The sequence below is a fragment of the Micromesistius poutassou genome, assembly GCF_964030765.1.
Source record: "Micromesistius poutassou genome assembly, chromosome: 10".
In the NCBI taxonomy this organism is placed as follows: domain Eukaryota; kingdom Metazoa; phylum Chordata; class Actinopteri; order Gadiformes; family Gadidae; genus Micromesistius; species Micromesistius poutassou.
This window is the reverse complement of record NC_140280.1, coordinates 14,342,944-14,355,238: the sequence shown is the minus strand read 5'-3', so window position 1 is coordinate 14,355,238 and position 12,295 is coordinate 14,342,944. Positions and strand designations below refer to the sequence as shown.

At 45.8% G+C, this 12,295-nt stretch overlaps 2 protein-coding genes across 2 annotated transcripts; one reads left to right on the top strand and one right to left on the bottom strand.

Moving 5' to 3' along the window:
* The first annotated feature begins 392 nt into the window (after positions 1-392).
* Positions 393-8,478, top strand: stt3a (STT3 oligosaccharyltransferase complex catalytic subunit A). The gene is made up of 18 exons (XM_084474396.1): positions 393-457; positions 1,208-1,329; positions 1,427-1,487; positions 1,599-1,720; positions 1,857-2,002; positions 2,153-2,243; positions 2,340-2,446; positions 2,707-2,871; positions 3,160-3,340; positions 3,831-3,986; positions 4,407-4,498; positions 4,984-5,139; positions 5,917-6,105; positions 6,378-6,494; positions 6,602-6,704; positions 7,360-7,548; positions 7,835-7,950; positions 8,094-8,478. The coding sequence occupies exons 2-18, from the start codon at positions 1,242-1,244 to the stop codon at positions 8,130-8,132; spliced, it is 2,118 nt and encodes a 705-aa protein (XP_084330522.1). The 5' UTR covers positions 393-457; positions 1,208-1,241; the 3' UTR covers positions 8,133-8,478.
* A 542-nt stretch (positions 8,479-9,020) lies between these two features.
* On the bottom strand, positions 9,021-12,236 carry LOC311354848 (uncharacterized protein). Its single transcript, XM_084474711.1, has 7 exons — positions 12,197-12,236; positions 11,820-11,871; positions 10,965-11,728; positions 10,567-10,867; positions 10,399-10,453; positions 9,878-10,217; positions 9,021-9,585 (listed from the first exon to the last, which is right to left on the bottom strand). Exons 2-7 carry the CDS (start codon positions 11,850-11,852, stop codon positions 9,288-9,290), a joined length of 1,791 nt encoding a protein of 596 aa, XP_084330837.1. The 5' UTR covers positions 11,853-11,871; positions 12,197-12,236; the 3' UTR covers positions 9,021-9,287.
* Between the last annotated feature and the right edge of the window lie 59 nt (positions 12,237-12,295).

Below are 12,295 nucleotides of genomic sequence, written 5' to 3'. Positions count from 1 at the left end.
CCCTTATTCCACCTTGTATTTTAAAATTCTTGGAATATAGTAGGCCTATTTAGAGGATCAATGTATGATTTATTAATACAACAAATAGCCACATAAACAATTCAGAGTGGCCTTTTTACATTATTACATTTAGTGTTACGGTTAAACACTTAAACTAATTCAGTGTTTAACCGTATTCGACGTCTAGAGGACAACAACCATCTCCGCTTAAAATAAAAGGACCGGCTGGAGTCAAAATGCTAAGGACACGTCACTAGACTATAGCATCAAGTTTTCCGCCCGGGTTCCGCTTCTACAGCACAGGAACGACCGTGAATAAACGAATCACAGACGTGCGAGTTTGCACTTTAAGGAGCCTAAGCCAATAAACACGCTGATGTAGTTGGTGGAGGCGGGATTATGGTCCACCGAGGTTGTGTGTGAAACGTGAATGAGATACTGGAGTGGAGAGGAGTGGGTGAGTGAACATAGATTTTCAAACCACCTTATTGAATGAAAACAATTGTCTACAAATATTTCTTGGTATCCAATTTATGTAGACGGACTTGCTGTGTTGATAGCACTCAAAGCGGAAAAGAGCACCGCTCTCCTTTTCAGTGCACATCAGCTAGCTAGCTTGCCTTGCTAGTCGTATAGTTGTAGCAAGCATTCATTTATTGATGAAAATTATCAACCCATCCGTTTGTTACAAGAAACACGCTATTAATATAAAATAACAGCAGCCGTTAAATGCTCGTCATGTGCACATATATAATGTTGTAACTACAGAAACAACGGATCTATGTTGGTTTGTTCTTTGATGGTCAAATATTTTTAAAGGTTAGTGAGACGAAACTTTAAATAGTGCGCTATCTGATATTTTTGGGAATCTCTTTTGCTATTTTGGATTGCATTATCGTATTGTGTGTGCGATGCAGATGTGGAATTCCTGCAGAAAAGTCAATATGAACCTGGCCGCTTCCTGGTTCCAGACGCCACATCAACCTATGCGTGGCCTTATCTGGTTGGGCTGGACATAACGCGCTGGGAAAGATACACTGGCATTGATTTATTTAATATATCAGAACTTTTTTAAAAAGTGGCGTATTGGGCAGAGGGTCTAAACCCTTTTCTATGCTGTAAACGTTCTAACATTCTCGCACCCCTTGACCGGGATAAGCGTTTCAACCCTTGTTTAACTATAATGTGCATTACCTGTGTTCCCCAGGTAATACGGTAAGCTGTCCCCAACCTCATCCAAAATGACTAAGTTGGGCTTCCTGCGGCTCTCTTATGAGAAACAGGACACGCTGCTGAAGTTGCTCATTCTGTCTATGGCAGCTATTCTTTGTAAGTAATCTAAAAACAACACATTTATTGACATTTGCATACCATACCTATTTTTTTAAGACGTAGTTATGACTTTTTTTTCTTTTCTTCTGTACAGCATTTTCTACCAGACTGTTTTCTGTGTTGCGGTTTGAAAGTGTCATCCATGAGTTTGATCCGTAAGTCCCTGTTTGTTTGGTTGTTTGGATATTTCCTCAACTTTTGTCAGATGCCAGCATACATGACTTCATCTCCCATCAGTCATTATACCTGTTGCTTGTCCTCCTCAGGTACTTCAACTACCGCACAACCCGTTTCCTGACAGAGGAAGGATTTTACAAGTTCCACAACTGGTTTGATGACCGGGCATGGTATCCTCTGGGCAGAATCATTGGTGGAACCATTTACCCAGGTAGGAATTGGGAGTAGTGTAAGTGCGCTTAGGATACAAAATACTTGGTGTATTTGTATGTATATGCAAGATATTCTCGTCTAAGCCTTTTGAACCTGTTTTCAATTTGGCAACGTTTCTTCTTTTCTTCCTCAAGGGTTGATGGTCACATCTGCAGCCCTGTATCATGTGCTCCACTTTTTCCACATCACGATTGACATCCGCAACGTGTGCGTCTTCCTGGCCCCCCTCTTCTCTTCCTTCACCACCATCGTCACCTACCACTTCACCAAGGAGCTCAAGGTACACACTCCAATGAAAACATATAAGCCTGCACGTTCTGTAGTTTTTGATCCAAAACCATTAACCAAAGTGAAGGTGAATGGCCCAGTAAAATAATCTGCATGGTGAGTGATTCTTAACTCTTTTCTCTGACGCTTTCTCCCTCCACAGGATGCGGGTGCTGGGCTCCTGGCTGCAGCCATGATTGCGATCGTGCCCGGCTACATCTCTCGCTCTGTAGCTGGCTCCTATGATAACGAAGGTAGGGCTGCAAAAAGGCACTGTTCTTCTACCAGGAATAGGGGGAGTTTCTGCTTGCATTGAATTGAATGTAACGCCACTGCTGTGTCCAACGCAGGCATCGCCATCTTCTGCATGCTGTTGACCTACTACATGTGGATCAAGGCTGTCAATACGGGCTCGGTGTACTGGTCGTCCATCTGTGCCTTGGCTTACTTCTACATGGTAAGCGGCAGCTAGAAGCAGCCACCGAACAAACGGCACTCACCAGCTACAAGACGGCAGTGCCATTTTGCTCTTTGTCATTCAATGGTTTGGAAAGAGTATCCGTGTGTGTGTGTGTGTGTGTGTGTGTGTGTGTGTGTGTGTGTGTGTGTGTGTGTGTGTGTGTGTGTGTGTGTGTGTGTGTGTGTGTGTGTGTGTGTGTGTGTGTGTGTGTGTGTGTGTGTGTGTGTGTGTGTGTTGGGGATTTTCTCTCCACATAGGTGTCCTCTTGGGGTGGCTACGTGTTCCTTATCAACCTGATCCCCCTCCACGTGCTCGTCTTGATGCTCACGGGCCGCTTCTCGCACCGCATCTACGTGGCCTACTGCACCGTGTACTGCCTAGGGACTATCCTCTCCATGCAGATCTCCTTCGTTGGCTTCCAGGTAACCTGCCTTCCGCCGTCCACTCCCCCTCCGTGATCTGGGAAAGGTTGCAATTAATTATTGCTGCATATATATTGGATGTCATGTGCCGATTTTGTTACAGGGCTGATCATAATGACCCAGGTCTAATTGCAGTGTGAATTTCCCATACCATCTTATGTTTAGTTTTTCTAATCACATACGATTGCGTGTTATGGCTACAGAATTGGTCACAGCAAGCTGCATAGCATATGTTCTGCAGAGCCTTTTCCTCATGTTGCTAACCCACTCCTCCCCGTGTCCATCCAGCCCGTGCAGTCCTCAGAACACATGGCGGCCTTCGGCGTGTTCGGCCTGTGCCAGATCCACGCCTTTGTGGACTACCTGCGCAGCAAGCTCAACACCCAGCAGTTTGAGGTGCTCTTCAAGAGCGTCATCTCCCTGGTGGGCTTCGTCATGCTCTCTGCCGGAACCGTTCTTATGCTGACCGGTAAGTGTGTTTAATTTTTTGGTTTTCGTGTTTGGATTGCAGCGGCTGCCTGTTCTCTATCCTCTTCCCTCTGTTCATCATCAATGCTAATGAGGCTCAGACGCCGTGTGTGTGTGTGTGTGTGTGTGTGTGTGTGTGTGTGTGTGTGTGTGTGTGTGTGTGTGTGTGTGTGTGTGTGTGTGTGTGTGTGTGTGTGTGTGTGTGTGTGTGTGTGTGTGTGTGTGTGTGTGAGTGAGATTTTAGAATGTCTGGCAAAACGCCACAACCCATGTCATCATTCCGAGTGACGTGTTTTAATAATGCCTATGATCACGACGTTATGATTCCTCACAACTATTCATTATTTCATCTTTTAAGTACATAATATATATATTTTTAATGCAAATCCTGCTTTGCCTTTTTAAACTTTGGTGTGATGAGAGGCCTTTAAGTGGGGGTATCTGAGTCCTGGTTCCTGGTGTCTTACTGTATGCGTGTGTCTTGTCATCAGGTAAGATCTCTCCCTGGACGGGTCGCTTCTACTCGCTGCTCGACCCTTCCTACGCCAAGAACAACATCCCCATCATCGCCTCGGTCTCTGAGCACCAGCCCACCACCTGGTCCTCCTACTACTTTGACCTGCAGCTGCTGGTCTTCATGTTCCCCGGTACGTAGAGGGACACGCACACACGCCACATGTGGCTCACTAAGATTATTAAGGGCCTGGGAAGTCTAGTGGTGGTTATGGCAGTTTGACCCGAGCTCTGGGTTCAATCCCCAAGGTCCATGGTATGCCTGTACGCATCCTTGAGCAAAGCAACCCTAGCCCGTACCTGCTCCTCAATGGCGTGTATCTGAATTCACTGCAAGTCACTTCAAACTTCACATCAAAACGTCTAAATGGTTAAATAGTTGTAGTCGGGCCATTCCTAGACGGTGTGCTTTTACAATTAATGAAGAATAAAAGTGTAGTATTATGTAAGATATACTGTAGTGTACATGTGGATGCCTCAAAATGGACTTTGAATTGACCAGTTTACTTGCATTGCTGTATAAATGACCCTCTCTTATTTCCCTAAACTTCCAGTGGGTCTATACTACTGCTTCAACAACCTTTCTGATGCCCGCATCTTCATCATCATGTATGGAGTCACCAGCATGTACTTCTCCGCTGTCATGGTAAGGCCTTAATGTGTATACTCACTCTCCTCGTACCAAACACTGCTTACCTCAGGTCCTTAGTGGTTTTGGATCCCAACTCCTCCTTCAATCTGCAAGCCCTGACCCCCTTTTAGTTTGTCATTGGAAAGTGTCTATTTTTAACCCTCAAGCGATCTTTAGTATTGTATAAATACAAATTTTCGTCAATAATTCAAGGTACAATGTGTAAAATTGACGCAGAGCATTTGAAATGGTTACAGCCTGTATTCACAATATTGGAGAGAGTTGTCTCTGCCCCCAACCAGGGATACTCTTTACATACAGCTCCTTTAACTTAATTATGGCTTGTATAATTAAAAACAACATGGCTTGGAACCATCTCCACACTATTCTTCCCCTTTGCAGTGGAAAATGTCAGCCTCTAACATCAAAGTCATGCTTCTAAAAAAGGGTGGCAGCCATGTTTGTAGTCCTTAACGCCCGACATTTGCCATCCTATCCAGGTGCGTCTGATGCTGGTGCTGGCCCCGGTCATGTGCATCCTGTCAGGCATTGGCGTGTCACAGGTGCTGACCACCTACATGAAGAACCTGGACGTGAGCCGGCCGGACAAGAAGAGCAAGAAGCAGCAAGACGCCACCTACCCTATCAAGAACGAGGTAGGCAGAGCCCGGCGGCCACTAGATGGCACCAGCATTCTCTTCTGCATGGCGTTTGGTTTATTTGCAGAATAATAAACCTTCTGGACCCTAAAGCACACAACAGAAGAGTTGTTGACACGGTTTGTGTACACTGGTAGCAAAGTGTATTTTTGAAAAAAGTTAAACTTTTTTAATCATTTAAAATACGGCATTGGTAAATTCTTACTTGACACGTCGTCGGAGAACCGTTTCCCAACATTGCTAGCTTAAGGGAGACATTTCACAGTAGCAGGCCTCTCGCTAGGTGCATGGTCTCATTGCGTGTTATCAGCACATGTCAATATTTGAGAGGCTCGAGGTTGAACCACCACCAGGGTGTAGATGTGGAAGGTGCGGCAGTAGAAATCCTCATGAAACCTAACGTGCATTTACATTAACGACTCGTTTTATGTTTTCTAATATGGAAAGGTCTTCAAGAATGATTTAGGACCCTCTTTTGAAAACCCTCTTTATAATAAAGATTTTATTGTAGGAGCTGAATGCCAATAAATAACTGAAAGAGTAACATAATTGTTGTTTTAACTGGTAATAAACACCATTTTATTTAATTGCCTTAACTTAACGAAAAGGACAATTAAACTTCAAGGGTTAAAATGCTATATTAATCCATCACTGCAAGTCAGATCTTTCATATTGTGCGCCTGCTCTTAAAGATGGCATCACATAATCAATAGAAGGTTGCTTTGTTAACCACTCCTTCATGTCCCCGCCCCTCCCTCCCTCCCTCTCCACTAGGTGGCCAGTGGGATGATCCTGGTCATGGCCTTCTTCCTGATCACCTACACCTTCCACTCCACCTGGGTGACCAGCGAGGCGTACTCCTCCCCCTCCATCGTGCTGTCGGCCCGTGGCGGCGACGGCAGCCGCATCATCTTCGACGACTTCAGAGAGGCCTACTACTGGCTGCGCCACAACACCCCCGAGGTGAGCCCAGTGCAGGCAGCCCCGTGCAGGCAGCAGGCAGCCACTTGCAGTCAGAGTGCTTGTGCAGCTAACATGTACAAGTTCAGCTAATGAATGGGCGTTTACCGAGGACAGGGGTATAATGGTTGCCATTGATGGGTATCGCTAGATGGTGTAACAGAATACTATGTATGAAATGGAAGATGGATACGTTTCACAAATTGGGCAAATATAGTTGTATTTAGACTTATTGGACATTAATGTATGTACCCTCCTCCCTCCTTCGTCTCCAGGATGCCAAGGTCATGTCCTGGTGGGATTACGGCTATCAGATTACGGCCATGGCTAATCGAACGATTCTAGTGGACAACAACACGTGGAACAACACACACATCTCCCGTGTGGGACAGGTGAGCTGCCCGGCTCTTGGTCTCAATCCCAAGCTGTTCACCGTTGCGATGCGCATCCGCTCTCCAGGAAGTATCCCTCACCATGCCCTCTTCTTGTCAACGCGTAGGCCATGGCATCGACAGAGGAGAAAGCCTATGATATCATGAGGGAGCTGGATGTCAGCTACGTCCTGGTCATCTTTGGCGGACTCACAGGCTACTCCTCAGACGGTAGGTCAGGATGAAGGAGCCAATCACTGCCTGGTGATTGGCTGGTTTGAATTACCGGGTTAAGCATGAGTGGTTGGATTCGAATTGCTTTCGATGTGACATCACAGCTAGTGTCTGGAGTCTCACTTGCACATTCGACTGACATGTCAAGTCAAAGATTTGACATTAGTGAAAATGTCATCGCAGGCGGCAACACACCTGCTAAAACCTGTTTTCTATCACATGACTAGAAAACGATAAGGACTTGTTCCCACTGCTGCCTTGTCCTTCCCTATTCCTCTGCCCGTTTCTCCTTAAGTGGAGCTGAAAAGAGACCAGTTTGATAACCTGTAATACATCATTCTGTAAAACCTCTGTCCTTTCAACAGGGCGGCAGTAGCTCAGGAGGTAGTGCGGGTTGGCTGGTAACCGCAAGTTTGCTAGTTCGATCCCCGGCTCCTCCTAGCTGAGTGTCGAGGTGTCCCTGAGCAAGGCACCTCACCCTGACTGCTCCCAACGAGCTGGCTGTTGCCTTGCATGGCTGACGCCGCTGTTGGTGTGTGAATGTGTGTATGAATGGGTATATGCAATATTGTAAAGCGCTATGGTTGGCCACTGGTTACAAAAAAGTGGTATATAAATGCAGTCCATTTACCATTTCTGCCCCCCCCTCCAGACATCAACAAGTTCCTGTGGATGGTGCGAATCGGAGGCAGCACGGACACGGGAAAGCACATCAAGGAGCACGACTACTACACGCCCACCGGAGAGTTCCGGGTGGACCGCGAGGGCTCCCCCGTGCTGCTAAACTGCCTCATGTACAAGATGTGCTACTACCGCTTCGGACAGGTCTACACCGAAGCCAGTGAGTTACAAAGAGCTAAACTCGTATCCAGGCTCCTAGCCTCACAGCGCCATTTTTGTTTAAATGCTCTAGTTAGGAGGCAGGGGTGACTTTTTTTTTTTTATCACCTATTCTTGTTGCTAGTGCTAGGAATATTATGCACTTGAGGTATTGAAAGAGGAAATTGATATGACCTCATTATTTACTGTCTTTCCTTAATTGAATGCTGTTCTATTCATGGGTATTCTGGCTAATGCTAAGCTTTAACATGTTACGTATGAGTAAGTGTAATGCCTTGTATCTGCAGAGCGCCCACCTGGCTACGACAGGGTGAGGAACGCAGAGATCGGGAACAAAGACTTTGAGCTGGATGTTCTGGAGGAGGCGTACACGACAGAACACTGGCTAGTTAGGATATACAAGGTAAACACTTTGCTTTCCATCTAGTCATCCCTATTTTTGACATGCATGCATGCACGCACGCACACCACTTTTCTTGTTTGATTGAAAATATAATGTCGCTACATGCTATCCTTGATAACCAGTGATCTGTTTATTTTTTCCAGGTGAAAGACCTGGACAACCGAGGTCTCTCCAGGACATAATGCCTTCAGTTCCGTCCTCAATCACTCAGCCCCTTCTAGCGAACAGCACTGAACAGCCTTCCCCTGTGGCCAGACGAATAGGGGGGAAAACATGAACTTTTTATACTTTGGTTGGGGAGGGCAAGATGCGGTAAAGAGATTTTGGTTTTGTGGTTGAATTTTTTTTTGTTTTTTTTGGGAGGGGGGTGGTTTATTTTGTTATGATATAATGTCATCTGGTCTCAGAGAGAGCTTGTGTTTAAAAGTATGAAACCATTCAAGAAATATGGAGCAGTGAAGTCTGCCATCATGTGGCCAAAATAAAGTGTTTGAGAGGGTTTTGGATTAAAATTTGGAATAAATGTGACCTTTTGTCCTTATTTCATTACACAACGTAGAACCCTTCATTTTGTGGACCGGGTAATGAGCACATTTGAAACTTAATGTTCCTTCCTTTTGGTCCATGAATGAGTTCCCTTCCCCCCCCTAATTGTATTGGTTCTGATTTCGTAGTATTGGTCATGGTCCAAATACAGCTTTGAATTAATGATATGATCAGGCTGAAGACCTAACCAACTCCACATAAATACATTCAAGAATTAAGATTACACTAAGGTCTGCCCCAGCATGCCTCAACTCTAGTCTATGAAAGCAACCTGGAACAGATCAGAAGCAATTTAACAACCAAAAATGCACTGATTTGTCCTTCTGCATTGCAAGACTTGACAGCCTGATCAGTATTTTGCCCAGAAATTGGGAAGATGAAATTATCTGGGTAATTAGCTGAATTGAAGAAACAAACCTGATGTGGAAGCAACAGTAATTTATGTATTGGGATTTGTTTTCCAATCAATGGTGCCATGCAAAGTCATGGTGTGAAAAGTACACGGCTTGCAACCATAATTACATTTAAAATGAGTTTTATTGACTAGTGCATCCTGTTACACACGTCTGTTTTATACATCACAAGTCTGTTTTATACATCACTATGAACCTTTGAACAGTTAAGGCAAACAAAACCTAACCCTACTAATATTAGTGCCATTAGTATTTTTACATAAAGAATTCAGCTGTAGCTTGGTTATTTTAGTGTATAACATTTGTATAATTGTCGCTTTAAAACCTCCACATAAGGCGCCGAGTAGCTATAGTAACTTAAAACCCCCTCCAACTCGTTTAAAAATACTCTGAATCATCAAGTTCTTTTTCGGGCTCCGGCGAGTCCTTGGGCAAGGCAGGGTTCTTCCTGTAGATGTAGGCGTTGGCGTCGTCGCCGCCGTCCAGCCCGACGAGCTCGGCCAGCGAGGTCACGCAGGGGTCGTGGTCCAGCACCATGGGAGGCAGGCGGGAGGAGTTGCGGTGGATGCGGCTGGAGCGGCGCACCGGGGTCAGGAACTTGAGGTCTTTGATGCCCGGCCTCTTCCTGGAGCCGGCGCACGCGCTGCGGACCTCGCCCTGCAGGCCCTTCTTCACACTGAAGCACAGACAGTAAGGTGTCAATTATATATCAATTATCATGTACGTTGCACACAGGACGGCTGCCCGTTATTCAGATTCACAATCACGGTTTGTTTCGACTTTGGAGGATGAAGGAAGGATGAAATGCTGAACTCCGCTTTCTGTCTAAGTTCTTGGAAATTTCACATGTAATTCACTCCCACCACCTCCACTCTGTCACCCACAATATGTTTGGACCCATTCAAAATTGAGGAAGTCAGGTGTGTGATGGTCCTTGATATTGAACTTCTCAGGACCTCTGAACTCACCTCTGCAGGTAGGGGGTGGTTTTAACATTGTATTTCACAGACGACGCATCCTCCGTCGTCGTCGGCGTCGCCTCAGTCTTCTTCATTTCATTCTCCTCAACAATTTCATATTTCTTGCAGTAGTCTTCCTCCTCTGAATCACTTTCTGTCTCCACCTCCTCCTTCACCTCCTTCACCTCCGCCTCCACATCCTCTTTCACCACCTCCGCCGCTGCCTCCTCCTCCTCCTCGTCCGCCTCCTCCTCCTTGCAATCAGTAGACATTTCTTTATTTTCCTTGTCTTGGTTTGCTGTACCGTCGGCCATTTCACAATCGTCAGACTGATCCTTCTGTTGAGGTTCTAAAAAGGAATGGCACAAGTTAGATCAGACTATATAGTGTGACTTTTTTTTTTTTTTTTAATCTTTGTCCATTTATTAACAATGTTAATAATAGTTATAATATTCCAGGGAGGTTTGGAGAGTACAAGTCGTATATGCTGCACATTCTCACAAATCCCTGATTCAACCCAAGACGCTTACCATCCTCCTCCTCTGTTGCCAGAGCTGATAGGGCCTCGCACAGGTTCATCACGATCTGCACAACAGAAAGGGCAGTGTCAGGGACAGCTCTCAAATCAGGAAAAAAAAACTCAAATGACAAAACAACCATTAGTGATTAGAACATAGCAGTTCAAAGTATCCCCTTACGTCATTCACTCCGGGCATCGGGTAAACTGGTAGATCCAAGTCAGAGTTATCCAGCAGGTCCAGGGTGGCGTTCAGGGTGAGGGGTGACGAGGCATCGCTGGCTGGGTCTTCACCCCTCGCGGCCTCTCCAGCCGGGCTAGCACTGGGAGCAGGAACCACAGCAGTAGCAGTGGGGACCTGGCTGGGTTTGGGCTCGACGTGACTGGTTTTGGCTGGCAGTGTTTTGGCTGTTAGTGTTGCAGACATTGCTGGTCTTTTCGGAACCTTGCCCTTGGAAGCAAGCCAGTCGGCCAGTTTTGCCCTGGGGGGGGGGGGTTGAAATGGAAAATGCATGTTATTGTGAATGCCATATGTATAACCCAAATAATGAAATTGAAATATTTGAGGTAACTATTAACCTTCTATCCGCGGCAGACTCCATGGGCACCCTGTACTGACTGAGGCTGCTGGAAACTGAAGGCAGGTCCACCTTCTTGTCTCTCACAGTCATAGTGTTCATTTCTTTGGTCATCACACTGGTCCTAGCAGAGCTGGGGGGCGCTGGCCTTGTGGTACGGTGGGGAGGGGGAGCAGTGCGCAATGCAGTCGGGGGCCGGCTAGTGACCGGCCGCTTGGGGACTGGCAGCGGCCCGTCCGACACAGACTTGGATTTTGTAGATTTGGGCTTGTGGTCAGCTCGGCATGGCAAGTCTGCGACCGATGTGGACCACCTCTTTGACAAGTGGTCCACCCTTCGGCTCTCCACTTTTGCAGTTGAAGGTCTGGCAGTTGGTTTCTGATCCCCCTCTTTGGCTACAACATTTGACTTCCAAATAGATCCAATTTTGGACTGGACAACTTTGCCTTTATACAGTCCTGGGGCTGGTTTGGTGTGGGGCTGAGGTGGCTTCGCAGCCTCTATGATTTTCTTCTGTTTGACTGCCTGTTCCGTGAGGAAAGCTTTACTGAGAGTCTGTCTTTTATGGGCGTTTCCAGCAGGCATTGCTTTGGCATTTTTCTGCACTGTATTGACAGTTTTTATTAACTGCATGTCAGCCTGCGTGGAATCACCACCTTGGTTCGGTTGCGTTTCAATCCCCTTTAAGGGGTGTGGGGCCACGGACCCCGTTCTTGTTTTGGTAGGCTTGCTCCCATGCGCTGGTTCCGCATTTTCCTTATTTCCCTAATGCAAAAGCAAGACATTTTCATGTATCAATTTTCCTTTTATTAGAGCCATTGAGATCGAAAAAATATTAAATGAGAAAGTTTCTTACTTTTTTGGTGAGATTTCGACGTGAAACATCCATGTTGTTTGCAGTCAAACAGCTATAGAGAAAATACGAAAAAAACATCGTTCAAATGAGATTGGATACTAAACTATTTTCAAAACAACACATAACTTCAATCCCATGTAAATGCAGTAACTGTTAAGAGTAACATAAAAAATATCAGACCTAGTCGAATATAAATCAATGTTCGTTAAATCGTCAGCCTAGCCACTTTCATGATGGTATTTGGTGGCTTGCACTAGACTAGAGTCGCGAACTGAACAGCCAATACACTAAAGTACACGTGTGTTAGAAAATAGATACTCTCCATTATTTGTACGATCAATATCAGACATGCAAAACAAAACCTATCGTTAACTTACGCTCCTCTTGCCTCTGACTTTCCTGGGACACACAGTACTACTGTCTGTAGGACCGGCAAAACAAATCGTCTTTTGACTTTGGCGGTTAGGCGTTGGCAT